The sequence below is a fragment of the Hypomesus transpacificus genome, chromosome 4 (genome assembly GCF_021917145.1).
Source record: "Hypomesus transpacificus isolate Combined female chromosome 4, fHypTra1, whole genome shotgun sequence".
In the NCBI taxonomy this organism is placed as follows: Eukaryota; Metazoa; Chordata; class Actinopteri; order Osmeriformes; family Osmeridae; genus Hypomesus; species Hypomesus transpacificus.
Genome location: NC_061063.1, coordinates 8,202,678 through 8,220,011, shown reverse-complemented (window position 1 = coordinate 8,220,011; position 17,334 = coordinate 8,202,678). Strand labels below are relative to the sequence as shown.

General features: G+C 40.9%; 2 protein-coding genes across 2 annotated transcripts; both read left to right on the top strand.

Moving 5' to 3' along the window:
* The first annotated feature begins 553 nt into the window (after positions 1-553).
* Positions 554-6,834, top strand: LOC124467505 (regulation of nuclear pre-mRNA domain-containing protein 1A-like). The gene is made up of 7 exons (XM_047019807.1): positions 554-902; positions 2,445-2,574; positions 2,753-2,859; positions 2,985-3,079; positions 3,503-3,629; positions 3,787-3,962; positions 5,754-6,834. The coding sequence occupies exons 1-7, from the start codon at positions 752-754 to the stop codon at positions 5,904-5,906; spliced, it is 939 nt and encodes a 312-aa protein (XP_046875763.1). The 5' UTR covers positions 554-751; the 3' UTR covers positions 5,907-6,834.
* Positions 6,835-7,308: 474 nt separating this feature from the next.
* Positions 7,309-16,400, top strand: si:ch211-13c6.2 (uncharacterized protein LOC100000125 homolog). Its single transcript, XM_047019627.1, has 13 exons — positions 7,309-7,472; positions 7,692-7,760; positions 9,065-9,089; positions 12,430-12,516; positions 12,635-12,783; positions 12,881-13,000; positions 13,085-13,130; positions 13,265-14,471; positions 14,657-14,708; positions 14,796-14,885; positions 15,195-15,296; positions 15,415-15,691; positions 15,785-16,400. The coding sequence occupies exons 1-13, from the start codon at positions 7,413-7,415 to the stop codon at positions 16,042-16,044; spliced, it is 2,544 nt and encodes an 847-aa protein (XP_046875583.1). The 5' UTR covers positions 7,309-7,412; the 3' UTR covers positions 16,045-16,400.
* The last annotated feature ends 934 nt before the right edge of the window (positions 16,401-17,334 follow it).

Below are 17,334 nucleotides of genomic sequence, written 5' to 3'. Positions count from 1 at the left end.
TTTGCATGTTAGGGTAGGGGGTACACATTATATCAGGTCAAATACGGCCTTATATAATGTGTATCTGTAACTTTTGCTAGAAAAAACACCAAGAATTGTGTTAGTCCCCCAATGAAACAAGCAAGACAAGTGTGTTGTGTAGTATTCACATCACTCATCAATGATACAAACCTTTTAAATAAATCGCTATACCAAAAGTTTTTTCGGTTTCAAAACTCTTTACGACCTTTCAAAAGTTTTTTTTTAGGATTTGAATTATTTGACGAATTTAATTGACGAATTTGAAATAAAAAAAATACGGTTTTGAATCCTGACATATTCATCCCATAGGTGCCTGGCGGGCCACTTTGATGTTGCACGTCATGAAAGCAGTCGTCAGCATGGCCCTAATCCAAATCTGTTAATGTTTTAACTGCAATAAGTAGCCTAATATAGAAATATTGAATCAAATGCAAGGTGCCTGACAGTAAAAATGTCACCTGTGCTTAACTATTCATCCCCGCCCTCCTTCAAAATGTACAAATATTAACACTAGCGGGCACTTGCGGAAGCTTGTCGCATAGCGTCCAGCCAGGCTCCACCAAGCTTCAAGGCTCTGTGAGGGCAGGCACTTCTTGAGGCAGCTCTACGTTTAGGTAGCTAGCTAGCTAGCCAGCCAGACAACTAGAGCTATACATCATCCAGTATTTTGCTAGCTAGATATCATTTGGGAGAGCAGTCTCCACGCTTACTTCATACATAACTCGTCGATATGTCGGCATTTTCTGAAGCTGCTTTAGAGAAGAAACTATCGGAACTTAGCAACTCTCAGCAAAGTGTTCAAACATTATCTTTGTGGCTTATACATCATAGAAAACACTCGAAGACCATCGTCAGCGTTTGGTTCAACGAGCTGAAAAAAGGTTAGAGCTAGCTATGGTTGACCAATTCATGATTGATGTGTTTCTGTTAACAATAATGAACTGCTAGCAATTGCTTTGGAATTATGAACACAAGCTAGTTAGCCTACGTTAGCCATGAATCGCAGCACGTATGATTAGCCTTAACTTGGTGCTACTACTAGATAGCCTACTCAGGTGTAGGCCTCAACTCTTAGTCCTAAATCAGATGGACCTGCAGTCTAAGACTTCACCTTTCATAAAATAGGCTAAATGGATATTTATGTATCTATATCCTCAGACGTATGCATTATGGCGCAAATTGCATTTTGCATCACTCACCTTGGCCTCTATATGGTCAAGCAGTGGTAAGGGTTATTGTGATTAGCTAGCAAGCTATTTTTGCTACCATGTTAATCGCTGGTTAAGAACAGCTGGCTTTCGCAGGGTTGCCATCAAATAATTTATCTATAATAGCTAATATTAGTGACTACGATACATTGATCATGACCTTGGCCAGCACAATTACGAGGCGACAGTTAGGGCTGTTATGTAGATAGCAATTTAAGGAAGCTGGTGTATCTATACATTATCTTTATAGTTTAGTAATGGCCATGTCACGTTTGGTAAAGATCATTTATTTTAAATTTGATAACACCTGTGCAGCTGTGTTTTTTTAAGATCATTTTTTATGTCTCTGGAAAGCGATTAGCTTTTCTGAGTGTCAACCTGTGCTGTTTTCTGTTAATTAGAGAGGCTCAACATAGACTCTGGTTGGCAGGTAGTTGTATTTTGATGGCAATGTTTTCCTCTGGGTACATTATCATAATTGGGGTCTCAGGAGGTCCTTGTGTTTTGGGAACTGAGTCTTTTCTGGGCACTTGGAATCTTGGTACATGTGGTCTCATTTTGTGAAACGTTCTGTGCTTTCTGTTGTGTATGCGTTGGATATATAAAGTAGAAACGTACGTTTGGTGTGTATCAAAGTTCTATGGAGTGACACAGCAAGGCCTAAAGCTTTTTCAAAGACTGGGTGGGACTCAAACAAGCCTGGTATCATTAGGGCTGTTTGTAACCATAGTGACCTGTGAGAGAAAGGAGGACTGAATGATTACTGGGGTTGAATGGTTATCTAGGAACACTGTGTAACTAGGATGAGTCACAGCTTGCCGTGTGTGTGTGTTGTGAGACCACAGCACACTGTGGCTGAAACATCTGCTTTTAGCTACATGCTAATGATGAGTGGTTTAGTGTAATAAACCTTATCCTGATTTTATTGCTGAAAACCTCCTAGTTAGTTAATGTAGGACAGACACCTCTTGATGCATTTGTTAGGCTCTGTTTCCCAGTTCCACACCGCTTTTAAGAATTGAGCACTGTGCTCGTGGAGATTTGAATAGAAGACAAGTTCATGCAGAATGGCAATGTACAGTTTACACCCAGCTCCCCTGCATTATTCATAAGTCTTTAAGGGGGTGAATGGACTGTGTGTTGATATTGGATGCAGAACAAGTGGCATGAGACAGTCTCATGCCGTCTCTTACTGAGCCTTGTCTTTGTTTGCAGCCAAGGTGTCGCGGAAGCTGACCTTTCTTTACCTGGCCAATGACGTCATCCAGAATAGCAAGAGGAAAGGACCAGAGTTCACCCATGACTTCGCTCCCGTCATCGTTGACGCCTTCAAACATGTGTCCAGGTAAAGGAAGGACATCTCTGAACTCAATGATGTTAATGATTTAGATGTATTATTATTATTATATTAACAGACAAATTCCGATGGAAACTAAACTCCTCTTCTGTCCTTGTCTGCCGGAGCCTAATGAGCCTGTTGATGCTAAGTGTGTGTGGCTGCTCTCCTCTGTGGCTGGCTGTAGGGACGGGGAGGAGGGGTGTAAGAAGCAGCTGGGCCGGGTCCTGTCTATCTGGCAGGAGAGGGCCGTGTACGAGAACAACCTGCTGGACCAGCTCTCCAGTGTCCTGCGTGAGTTCCTGCTCCAACTGACCCGTGTTTCCCAGGCTGGATGCGCACATCTTTGAACCCCGAGACGTGATATGAAGTCTAAAAGCATTCTTAGTTTCTTCTGTTTGCTGTTGTGTGTTGCGCAGAGGGAGAGAAGAAGGCTAAGAAGAGGCCGTACGAGGAGATAAAACTGGACAGTGAGGACTTTGCCTCCCAGAGCTCCCCTGCTGAGCTTCCACAGGTACTGACTAGGCAACAACACCTCAGGAAGGGGAGCAGGACATTTATATTTGATTCATTTAGCAGACTAACCTAAGCGATGAACAAACTGTGCCTATTGGTATGGACAGCAGATGATCAAGGATGAGGAAGTGCATAGATCCAACGGTACTTCGGCTGGTAGAGTCTGATTTTGTAACATGAAGAAGAGGGTTCATTTAGCTTGGATGTCTTTTAGGCCAAGTAATAAGCATTACTACTAAAGTGTGTGGTGTCAATACACTGTACTGACTGGAGATCACTTGATGATGGTTCAATCCAGTACTTGGTAGAATACATTGCTTCAAAAAGTTTAAAATAAAAAAAACACCCACCCTCACCTTTCCATATCCCTCTTTCTCTCCTCTCCTCCTTCCTGTTTGTCCTGTCACCTCCCTCTTCCCAGACAGTAGATTTAATCCGGGCCCTGCAGGAGCTGGAGAACACAGCGTCTGGTGACTCAGCTCTGCGTCAACGCATCTCTGCCCTACCTGCTGAGGTGCAGGACACCTCACTGTTACACAGGGTCACAGGTAAGAGGACTCGCCACACACACACACGGCTGTTAAGAAACAAACATACCGCACGCATGCACACACTATAACGCATGCACCTGCAGCTGAAACCACACCCTCGCCTCACCTAAGTGTGTGTGGTCTCTCTCTTTTTCTGTGTGTGTGTGTGTGTCAGACAAGGAGTCAGGGGAGCGTCTGTCCAGGCTGGTGGAGGAGGCCTGTATGCTGCTAGCTGATTACAGCGGACGCCTGGCGGCGGAGATTGAAGACAGGCGGCAGCTGACCCGCACGCTGACGCTGTTCCTGCACAGCCAGAGGGACGGTCTGGCCCAGAACGAGCTCAAACTAGAAGTGCGTAAACCCCCCCCCCCCTCTTCTTCTAAACATCCCTCTATGTGCCTGTGTGTCTATCCTGTGTGTTGAGCGCTATTTGTCTGCGTCTGTCATATTTCCTGTTGTGTTATCTGTTTCATCTTTTCTCCATGTTTTATGTTTTGCAAGTATTTCTTTAGAAAAAAATCGTCTGCTTTCATTGGCCAGTCTTAACTTTGTGCACGTATTTCTTGGCCAAACAATCATTTTGAGTTAAAGTTATTTTAGTGAAACATTCAAATGAACATTCTGACAGTTCTTGGCCTGCACTGTTTCGTTATGGTAAGTATGTCCACATTGCTTTCACCCTCATCTCATTGCTTGCAAAACAATCCCACTCAGCTGCTGTTTGTCTCTCATTAAGAGAACCTGCTACTCTTTACATTACATGTATGAACTGTGTGCTCTTTAGTCTTTACCCACAGGAATCGTCTTCTGGACTATGTACCCACAACATCTCTTGTAATAAAAACAACAACAAATCAAAAAGAGGAAATAAACAATCAAACTGAGTCTGTGAGAGTGCTGTTATTTGCTGGTTGATCTGTTTGTTATTGCTGGTTCCATGATAATGTACATTTGATATTTAATGTTCTTGCATTAGGTGTAGATTTATAAAATAGTTGTCACAAACTTTCCTTTGTGTAAGGGACCAAGATATAGGTATAGGCACACACATTGTTATGTAATATATAATAATAAAGTGCTTGCTAGAAATTGCAGCCCTAAGAAGAAATAATGTTGTACACGAAAAATTTCAGAACTACTGTTTTTGCATTAAACATGCAAGTTGTAAGCCTAAAATAGAATCAAATACACCTTCGTCAATGTCCCTCACTTAAAACATAACTGTAAAAGTGTGTTGACAGGACTTGCACTGCTCCCCCTCAGTGTATAAGCAGGTCATGTGTATCCCTACTAAAGCTTGAACACAAGTGGAAAGAGATCTTTAAAATAGTTCTTGAAGAACTAATCTTGTTTTAATATATACATTTCTTATTAAACTAAGAGTTTATGATCTTGGATTCAGATTTTTGAACTCATGTCAAATACTTACATAGGATGGAAAATAGAGAATTACAATTTCTAGCACATGGACTGAAAACACCCACACAAAGTTACGCCCATAGTTCAGTTCCAAAGTTTCTGAAATCTAGACCCTTTTCACCCCATAGTAAACACTTTACTAACATAATATCTTAGATAGTATATTAGATTTGTCCTGTAAAAAGTTACATAAAGGCCTTGCCTTTACGTGATCTGTATGTGCCATTCCTGTTTATCATTACTTTAATGACAGTCATGTAACTGAACAGGGCCAAACTTACACTGGGCTTTATAACATGAGGCTGCATGTTTGAATGATTACACAGCTGAAATTTGACCTTGGTGACCTTGCTCATTATAAACAATACACTTTAACTGTGTAGTAAAGTTCTGTCAGAGATTCTGGATTTCTTGTCAGTTTTCAATGATCAAGAGGGTTTTGCCAAAAAGACGCAATCCAAAGTTATAGTATGTTTTTATACATTTGATCAATATAACTGACACTCAGGGCTGATATTGTTTTTGTTGACACACATATTTCAACATGTAATAAACATTTCAACAAAACATAAAAACAAAATAAATTGTGTTTCTCTCACAAGTGGGGGAGAGTTGTGCAGCTCAGAATCATGGTTTGTTGGTGTTGATGTTTTTGTATGTGTACATTTGAGCCTTACATATCTCACATCCTAAAAACGTTTTTTTGTTATGTGTGTGTTCCAGGAGTACAAGCGTAAACTGGCGCGGGTGACGCAGGTCCGTAAGGGGCTCCGCTCTCGACTCAACAACCTCCCAGACCTCTCCCTGCTCCCCAACGTGACGGGTGGACATTTGCACTTGCCCTCGTCGGGCGACCTCTACAACCCCTCAGACTGACTGCTTATCTGCCCCCCTCACCCCTGATCAACTCCCCCTACCCACTTACCTGATTCGACTTACGTCTTGCCCTATCTGGTCACGTGTGGATTATATGTAGCCTATATCATGGGTTGTTAACCTTGCCGTTGACACATTCTCTCACCTTATCCTTCACTGCGAGGACTTAATCATAATCAGTCAATATTCAAGCTTTTCTCACTGCATTTTCTGTGTGCATTCGGCCATTCCTTACAATAAACACCAGTTCTCATCCTAGCGTTCCTTTAACATGTATTAGTAGCACAGTGTTATTTCACTCCATCCTCATCCCTCTCTCTCTCTGTGTGTGCCAACAATCAGCTTTAGATTTAGAATGTATGACATGCGTTCATGGTACACACATCCTCTTGGCTGCTCTTCCTTTGATGTGTTGAATCAACATTCTGTTTCAAATGCAGATCTCCCCATGTTTCCCTTCTCCACCCAACTTCCTACAAATGGTCAGGAATGACACTGTTGTGATCTTATTTTTGTATTTACAGTGGATTTGGGTGCAGTCTGACACCAGATTAATAATGCAGGGATCCAAGTGAATACAACTCGATCAGTAGGATATCGCATCTGTATGATTGGCTATAGTATTTTTTATTATATTTGTCATCCACATGAACTTGGCTGTCTTTTATAATTGCTGTAACTTGTATTCTATCCTGCTGACATGGCTCACTAGGTTTTAGATCATGCTGTCGGGCGCTTCACTAAGAACAAGGATTGTTCCACTTATTTAATGGCCTTAAAAAGGATTAAACCCAGACCCAGAAATAGAAATGATATCAAGTGTAAAAGTAAATGTATTCATTGGCAATGTTTGAAGAAAACAAAAATGTTTTAGATGTACTTGGTTATGTTATCTCTTTCAGGAAGGATTATTGTCCGCTGTATATAACATTACAGCAAAGTTGCATGTAAATAATACTAATTGGTTTTACAGTATTTAGTTTGTCTACATAGATTTATTGGGGAAGGGCCGTCATTCCTAAACCCTACAGGAGCCTTACTGCAGACACATCTAAATGTGATATCTCCATTGCAGCTAAAGCTTTCCCATATTGGAATGAGTGGAGACAACAGTGTTGTGTGCTTGTTTACTGTGGATTGACCTTTTCCTGGTTTCAACCTCACCTAAATGTTGTTCAACACGCTACGACAGCTATGGAAGTTTATGGGGCTTTACTCTTCACAAAACCAGACCTACTGGTAAATAACTGATTTGTAATTTGTTGTCGGAACCAAATAAACAGCAGAATATATGAGTGTGTCTGTGAGTGAGGTGTTTTGGCAAGCTGACAAGTGTGGCAGTATCAACTCCCGTCCAGTAGGGAGTATAGAGGATATTTCTGGAAAAAACGTGTGGCGGAAAAGCTTGGTTCACACAGGAACTACATTTAGCACGAAAGAAATTGTAAAATTTGAAGCCTATGTTTTTTTGACTCTCAGTTAACACAAATTACTTAGTAATAAAAAATGGACGGTTTAGAAACCACATACGAGGACTCCGTGGCCGTGGAGTTTATTGATTGTGGAGTAAGTATTTGATGTTTTCGCTTTGACTTCCAGCTAGCTACAGTAATGGTACATTTGAAAACTGATAGCTAGGTACAGTCATAGATAACCAAATCTAAGTTTCTCAATGGGCCATAGTATGGCTGTAGCTAGGTAGCCATTATTCCAAACTAGTTACACAGTCACTCAGTAATTGCATACGTAATTTTTTGTATTCCATCGCCCTCACCTTATTTTCAGACTTGCAACAAATCCATAAGAGGCGATACCCTCTACAAAATACACCTGACAACAATTCAGCACATAAAGGTATGTCTCTCTGAATTGCATTTGTAAATCCAAAAACAGGTAATTTAACTACATTTGTGCGCTTTACTTAAATGTTTCCGCTCCCACCGCACCAGGGTCCGACTGCGTCCATGTCTTCCACGTCCTGCAGCTGTTTTTCCGGGCAGTTAATTCAATTTCCACGTATTACAGCAAAAATAGGAAAATACGTTTTTGTTCGTTAGCATTTCTTTCAATGGTCCCTCTTACAGACAGTCTCTAGCTTTAGCTCACGTTCTGACAAGTAGACCGACAATCAAGACTTTCACATAGACCTACCGCCCCCTATCTGTGTCCATCTCTTGATTCAGCTGGATGTAAACTGCATGTTTGTATCCACTTTGCTTATTTTTCGGTGTGAATCCACACTGCTGAGTTATTCTTTTATTCTGGTTAGTAGTATTCAGGAAACTTGAAAGCAACTGGACTTTTTCCTGGTGCTTCAGAGGCGGGAATGAGCCTTCTCCTTGTTGCTCATATGACGATATCCGTACCTGCTTACCTGATCCATTGTAACGATTACCCCTCAACTAACTGTAAAGTCACATACATTTTCAACCTTGAAGACTGACTGACTCATGCCTGATATCAGTGATGGGACCATACTGGTATGAATATCAAATGATATAAATATACCCCACTACTTAGACATGTCTGCTTTCTGAGGAGAAGCAACCTTGTTCGAACATCAGGACAAATGAGGATGAAGATTTCTCTCACTTCATTGTGGTACAGTTTCTTGAAGAGGGTCTGGTTTCATCTTTCTCCACTGCACCATCTTCTTCTTCTTTGAACAATGTTCAAGCTTCAGGGATACACCAAATGGTTTCAGTTTGACATTGGACAATTGAGTATGCATGTCTTCTCCTTTCTATTGGAAACCCTTGATGGAATTTCACTATAATTCTATATCAGTATCAGCGATGGATTCCATATGGATGCAGTCTGGAGTTTCTTTCTTCACTGGTTTCCATAGTCAAGACTATGGAAACTATCAAGACCAACAAATGATCGAATGCACTTATTTCTTTATACACACAGTATATTGAATGATTGTGTAAAAAAGAGGTGATGCTTTCCCAAATTTGCCTTTGCTGCACCTCAGATGAGCTGTGGTTATTGCTTATCATTAGCCTTTAATACAAATGTTATTTTGTGTGTGCAATAACCCTATCTCTGTTTGTAGCACTGGGGCTGGTCACACTAACCTGTGGCCAGTTCCTTTAGTGCTGATTGTCTTAACTGTGCATGTTTTTCTTGGTTGCGTCTTCCTTCACTTCTGACAGAGAGAAGACTCCTTGGTTGCTTTGGGTAAGTAACAATCATCTTCTCTCATTCAATCTGGTAGGTGCGTTCCTAATGTCTGATATAACTTTGGCCTAAGTGTCTTTTTGTCCAGAAAGCCAAAGATCTATCGTGGTATGGCAATCAACAAACTTGTTTCTGCGAGCCAATAAAAGATTGCAGCTTAGGGCAGCAACCTTTTGTTACAAATTCCCCCACAGATTTGATACCAGGGTGGATAGGGACATATAGCCCCCCACACACACTCACTTTGTGATGGGGTGTTTAGGCAATGTGACCTTAGGACATTTGGGGTGAAAGGCCAATGATGATGATTTTTACAGTGTGTGTCGAAAAAAGGGGCTGAATGGTACCAAATGAAATTAAACTATTTCAAAACACACTAATCTAGGCCGCTTAAGTCCATCTGATAAGTAAGTACATTTTATTTGTAAAGCAGACTCTCAACACAGCATGGCTGACAGAGGTGCCGAAAAAAAGCACAAAAAAAATTATACAAATACATTTTAAAAACACAATAAAATACATATTAAAAACAAAATAAAAAAGTAAACAACCTTGATAAGTACAGGAAACTGTACTGCCCAATGCTTACTTATAGTAAGAAGATCATTGGTTACCTACGTGTAGAGTCAGTGTAAGCCCAAGGGTGTCTTGCCTATAGACACCACCACCCCTTTTCCCAATGCTCAGAAACAGAGGACGACTTAAACAGTTGTAATTTTAACTAAAGATAACACAATATTTTAAATGTTGCCAAAAACAGAATGAAGATTTTTGCACAAGCACCCATATACAAAGCCTCTCTTTTCTTTTTGTCCTTGCATCTGTCCTTGATGGGAAATGACTGAGTTAGGCTAAGTAAATTGAAAGCAGGCAAATGATGAGTGACAGAGCGATGGACCAACCAGACGAGGAACAGGAACACCTGAGTGAGAGAGAGGGCGGGACAAAGCCAGCACAATGACACCATACAAACACACTGGCTAGAATGTATGGTGACCTTGACAGTCTCATGCAGTAGATGGCTGTATGTGACGTATAATGAACAGTTAAACTACCACCAGGTAACATTTGTTTATCACTGGTTAAATGGAGGGGCATCATTTGTGCGGCCATGATGCTTGACATGCAGGAACTTCAAACCAACAAAAACGGTGGAAAGGTGAATGCTTTGGGTGATTTCATTCTGAGGGCAAGGAGACTTGGCCAGCAGTGTGCAAGACCCAACCAGGAAGCTGTGAAATTTGGTTCAGTCTCTTGTAGACTACCACAAAGTTTTTTTGTTTTTGCATATATTGCCTGTACTGTTTAAAGTATAGCACTAACGGACCTTCCTGAGGATGTTTTAAACCATATGCCAACTTGCCCCAAACAAGGAGACTGACAAGTGGTTTTCAAGAGGATACAAATGTTCTTACTTTGTTCACATGCTTTTGTTTTCACACCAAAATGTGCAAACACCAAAAATAACATTGATATCAATGTTCATCAGACCCAATGTACTGATATGACCAATCAGAAGTGTACATGAACTCATGAAGGTGGAAGTCAGGAAGGTGTAAGTATATAGCAATTTCACATTTGAATGTTTCCTTGGCAAAGCCAGATAGGCTGAATGAGGAAATGAAGATGTTTGACTGCCCTTCCTTAAAGAAGTAAAGACTTTCAATTCAGTGCATTTGTAAAACAAAATGCTCTAATGGCAGAATCTACCCACTTAGCCCGAACCCTTTTCTTCCAAAGTTCATGAACTTGTGAACATGGCACACTTGTACAACACGATGGATGTTAAACATCAAATGTTTTCCAACATCTGATTACATTATTTTACATTACATTATTGTTATTCTGCTCTCCAATTGTAACGAGAGGATGTGTGTTCTGGAATGAGGACTGTCAACCAATCTGTCCTTTTGAACATCTGTTTCTGAATGCATGGGCAACAACCGCTCTTGGATGTTGTTGCAACTTTCATTTTCGGGATGCAGATTTTTTTGTATGTAGTTCAGTCATACACTGGGGAAACTGGAACTTTGGACAGTAATTACAACCATCATTTCTCCTGCTATATCACAAACTGAAGAGTCAAAGATTTTTTGTCTTAATGGTAACATGTAACTCAATGTTGCAACATTGTGCCATGCCATTTTAGGTGCATAGTAATGGAGATTGCTGTTTCAGCAATTATTATATTGTTGTTATTCACTAAATATTATTCAAATATAAACCTACATTACTAAAAATGTATATGATCAAGCCATCATTTGAGATGTGTATTCATGTTATCCTTTTAAAATGAATAGAAAATCTTGCAAAAAAGTTACAAATGTTTTATAATACCATACGCTCACAGCCACTGAGAAAGATCTCGCCTGTATGGTCTATCCTGTCAACAGAGGTGTCAAAAGTATTAACATTCATTACTCAAGTAGAAGTATAGATACTAGGGTTTAAAAATGCTTCTGTAGAAGTTGAAGTATCAACTCAAGCTTTTTAGTCAAGTAAAAGTATAAAAGTACTGGTTTCAAAAGTACTTAAAGTACAAAAGTAAAAGTGTTATTGTAAGAGGAAAAAAATGCCATTATTGACAAAATCTTAAGTTGCGCCACAGGGGCCGCTAATGCATGACCCCACCTTTTTTTTTTCTAAAGGCCATAATGACTAAATTTATATTGAAATGTTAACGTTGAAAATGTTGGGCTACACGTGTTTATACCCATTGAAAATGAACGCATTTTAGTACAATGCAAATAAGGAACCATATGTGTGTAATACTTAGCATTAAGATATGTTTCATGGAGCGGAAGATATGATGACTAGTTGCCTACAAGTATTGTAATGGTGCAAAAAGTCGAACTTCAAAGGCATATTATCAATAGCCTTTATTCAAATTAGATGGCAAGTTTTTTGAAAGCCATTAACTCGTGGTACTTGGGTGCATTCGAAAGGAGTTGTTTTTGCATCCAACCATTTTGAAAAATTGTTCCAGGGATGTAGACGGGTTGGCTTTTTTTTTTTTTTTTTTTTTTTTACGATGACAAGCCAGTTTCCAACGAACTGAAATTGGAGTACAGAGGCTATTTTTAAAATGTACGGAGTATAAAGTACAGCGTGAAAATGTACGGAGTAGAAGTAGAAAGTCGGCTGAAAAATTATTACTTCAGTAAAGTATAGATAAAATGTTTACTTAAGTAGTAGACACCTCTGCCTATCGATAGCAACCAGCTCTCTTTCCTAGAAAACTCCTAATCAAATGGTTCACTTTTGGCATGATTTGTCATCTAAACATTTAACTGTCATCATTATTGAACTATTTAACCAACTTTATTATGTTGTACAACAGGCCAAGTCTTCAGAGATCATGAAGTACCGGATTTTAAAGACATCAAAGAATACTTTCAATACTTAAATCTGGATGAGCCAATCATTGGTGAATATCTCTGCTTCTCAACAAAATACATTATTTGATTGTCCTTTGATTCTTTTCAAATTGTCCACTTAACCTACTCTCCCATGTCTATCCTTTAAACCTTCTTTCCTCCCCTTAGGGTTGAGTCATCTGGATGAGGTGGGTGGTTTAGACTCTGTTGACCCCCAGCCTGGACCCAGGTACATTTGTAAGCTCTGTGATGTAAAGGGCAACCTGCCAAATATGGCCAATCATGTTGTTGGGCGCAGACATCGTCAGAAGTATCTGGTGAGAAAGCATTGGGTTTCAGGATGCATTTCTGTCCTACTGAATTACTGACCAGAGGATATGTGGCTGGATACTGATTTATTATCCCCATCTATAGGAGGTGAAACGGAAAGACTTGGTGACCTGGGACAGTAAGAGTATATTGGCTCAGCCTGGAAAGGTTGTACGGGCCAAGGCACAGGTGGTGGAGAGACAGGATGGACAAGGATCTCCAAAAGTGGGTTCATGATCAATTAACCAGGTCTGAAGAGTCACCATAAATCACTAAGCAAGACTGATGCAACTTTTTTCTGTGTTACAGCCATTGAGAAATAACAGAATTGTGGGTAAATCCAACTTATCAAAAGGTAAGGCATTTTTTCTACTTAACATATACAGACATTGTGCCCCATTTCTATGGCAGTAACACATATAATCTAGCAAGGAATTCATAAATATGCACTGTCATAATGAGGCCCAAAACTGATTAACTACCTTCCAGCTCCAGACATGCAAAGAGGAAACCAAAATTGGCCTCAGGGTATCGGTAAACAAGGATTCCTAGCTTACCCAGCAGACAGAAGAGATCACCATCTAGAACGTTTCTCTGGAAATCGTCCTTATCCTCAAGTCTTCCATGATGAAGATGCTTATGGTGCAGAGAGAGAAGAGGCTCATTTCCGGATGGACCCCCAAAGACGTGAATATACGGAGGAGCGGGTGCGAACTGCAGATTACCAAAAAGAAGACTTTCATAGACAGGAGTTTCTCGAAGAGCATCCTCAAAGAAGAGAGTATTTTGATGAAGTACAAAGACGTGGCTACCCAGAAGAAGGTGCCCCAATGCATGGACACCCGAAGGACTTCCCGCCACGGCAGGCATATCCCAACGATGCCCATCCTGAGGAGGTTCTTCGCAGGAGACCGTACCAGGAAGACGATCCTCTTAAACAGTTTTACTCACAAGAGGTTCAACGACGTGGAGCTGCTCGTTCTGTTGAAGATTTTCAAGACGGGTCCTTCCGTGACCCTCGTGAACCTCGTGGTAGGGGCCCTCCTGCCGATGATTCTCAGGGGCCAGCCTATCTTGGAGAAGCTCATCATTCTGCTGAGGGCAGTCGCTACGAAGACCTCCATGGCAGAAGATTTAATGAGGAAGTGGCTAGTGGACGAAGGGCACCCGAGGACTCTTACACTGAGGATACCCGTAGAGGAAACTACATGGAAGAAGAGGCACATCGAAGGGCCTATCAGGAAGAAGACCTTCATGGGTTAGCCTATCCAGTAGCTGACCCACACAGGCTGTCTCAAGAAAGAGATCCAAGTGGAGATATGTTCACCAGAGCAGCAGACCGACAGGCACAGAGTGCCCCAGATGACAATGAGCTGAGGTATCCTAAACAACTGCAGGATTCCAGTTCATACAGCCAAGACCATTTATTTGAGCTTGTTAAAGCCTTTCGCCAGGAAGGGAGGGGCAAGCATCAAGAAGATAGGAGTCAGCACCAAGACGCGTTTGAGCGTGGAGATCCTGGAATGAGAGGCTTTCCTCAGAGACCACCAGAGGGTGGCAGAGTAAGATCAGACATTCCAGAACCTTTCAGGCGCTTCCTGGCAGGCGCCATGGACGACAAAAACGCCGGGAAGAGAAAGAGGAAAAGCCGGTTCTCTGATGCCACTGATGAGGAGATTGACTTGGTGAAGAGAATGTAAGCCCAGGCAAAACATATCAATATATTATTATAAACTTTATTTCGAACACTTACTAGGTCCAAATGTAGTGCAATACATGTTGCACTACATTTCTTTCAAAAAGTATCAGTTTTTCCTTTTAAATGGCTTTTTCTGAATTGTTTTTGTTTAGTATTGTTATGTTTTTTTTTCCTTCCTCCAGGCAGGTTGATGGGCATAGAGGACCAAGAACAGACCTTCCAGCCAGGCCATCGGTAAGCCTTACATCTTTATTGGTAGTTAAGTTAAAGCCAAGATGGAAATAACTTGATCATGATCATAATTTGATTCACTTTATGTAGGGTGTCTATCAGGGAGGAAACTACATAGAATCAAGCTCCAAACCCATGTCAGATTCGTCTTCAGATGCCGGAAATGTTATGGATGTATTGGTAAGCTCCAATTAAGAATTATGATCAAATGTATTAAAAGTCCAGAAGTGCACTAGACAGCATTACATGGGTGTGACACTCATGACAAAATGTATTGAATCTATTTATTTGTTATATAAAATGACAATTCAGCATGTACAGTATGTGTCCATGCAAAATATGAATTGTGTTGTGTTCTCTTTCATTTTGTTAAAAATATATCACTGTCTACTTGTGGGGAATTAAAGCCTATGTATTGTGCATATTAATGGTGTGAAAGGACCATTGCTTTTGATTTCATCTCACTTTGATGTCGTTGTTTTCTCGCAGAACAACATAGAAATTGAGAACGTGGAAGAGGCCAACTTCCTGAAGGAAAAACTCTGCAACCTTCTGAAAGAATTTCAAGCCAAAAAATCAGAGAAGACTGCGGTTGGTGTTAATTGTTTTATTCAGCGTGTACAACACTATTTACGGCATGCCAGTTGATTGGTGCTGATGTCATATGGTTTATATAAATATGCATGTCTCTCCCTGTCTCCCCTTATAGCAAGAAAGTCAAAGGCCAGGAACAATTTCCAAAGACTATAACCACAAGAGCAATCCCCAGGTGGAATCTACCAGAGACCACTATGAGAGAACCTTGAGAGACATGCCACAGGAAAGAAAATATACGGTCCAGCCCAGACGAACAAACAAATTGTATTTCACAGAAGCTCCCCAGGGTTCCTACAGGGGCAGGTCCAGGGAGCAGGGCGGGCACATGGAGACACACGGTCACACCACCGGTCCCGAATCCATAAATACAAGCAGAAGCCGTTATGAAGGTAAAGAAAACACACTAACTTATGGGTATATCTTGGGTCCTGTGTCATGTCGATTTAACACTAATTGTACCACAACTATATTGCCTCCTTCAGATGTGTTTGGACAGGTTGAACAGTATCCAACGTCCAGTGCTCAACCTGAAAAATCAATGGTGTATCATGAGAGACCGGAGGACCATGTGTACCAAAATGACTATGTAACCGCCGCTCCAGGGGCCCTCTATAACCACCTGGCACATACAGACCATGCGCACAGGGAGCGTGGCTACAGGATGCCCTCTGCCCCACACCCCCCCACCAGCCTTGACAAAATCACCTCCACCCTCTTGGAACTAGTTGCACGGAAATCATAATTGTTAAAACTTCATTTGTATTTTCTTTCTGCATTGTAAACTCCTTTTATCAATGATTTTTTTGGACACAAAAAGTCTGACGTCAATGAAATTATTTTAGTAAAGTTTAAATATAATTTGACAGACACCGGTTAGACAGTAGTGGGTCAATGGAAATCTTGGACTGAAATGAGAAACAAACAAATGGTTTGGGCTGGGTTTTGTTTTGTATTCCAGCAGTTGATATGAAAACAAGTGTTTACTACTCTTGAGTTTTTTGTTATAGAAGCACAATTCATGGTTACTTCACTGGTTTGGGCTGGGTTTTGTTTTGTATACCAGCAGTCTATATTAAAACAAGTGTTTGCTGCTCCTGAGTTGTGTTATAGCAGCATAATTCATGGTTACTTCTCTGGTCTTTCTCAAGAAAGAGACAAAAAAAAAACATCTATATCTGAATAATCTACTTATAGTTATTTCCCTTTTATATGGGGACATGAGTTTAGTATAGTTACAACCTGGCAGATGTACATTAGCATTATTGCAGATAATGTACTCAGTCTGACATGTCCTGAATGAATTTAAAAGCTGAAGGCAAGTTTCAGGTCACTGCTCAGCTGTAGGCTGAATTGTGAAAAGGAGACGTCAGCGTATGCACAACGTCACATTGTTTCCGGTTCGAGGAGAAGTACGTGGCTGCCATCTTGTTTCCCGTTGCTAACGAAATAAAATAAATAATACGCCTAGCCGGACTTCACTTCGAACCCGTAAAACAAAGTGAGTACAAAATTAAAATATATATGTGGGCAATGTCCGTATGAGAATGCATACATTGGCACTTTTAATACAGGTTATTTCCTCGCGTGCTACGATGGATCTTCCTGACCAATGGACAATTGTTTTGGAAGATGAACATAGGCGCCATTTCCATTCTCGCACTCTGAGGCGCTTATTGGTGGCTCGCTGAAAGGAACAGAGAGGGTCAAGAAACTGGTGTACTGCGTCCACCATGTTGGCCCCTTAACATACAAGCGTTCCTTATGACTGGCGATTTCCATTAGATCCCGAATGGCGTCAGTTTCAGAACGAACTTGGCCCTTAGAAACCTTGATTGGTGGAATCTAGTCCGAGGTTTGATTGGTCTGAAGGACAGATCCAAACGTTGTCTTTATTGGTTAGACTGCCTCTACCCAGCTTTGCAAACTTTACTTTGATAAGCATTGCTGGTTGTTCAGAGGCGAATTACCGGTAATTTGTCTCAACGTTAGTGTTGATATGACCGTCAATGTCACTTCTCCCCCATGACCTGGT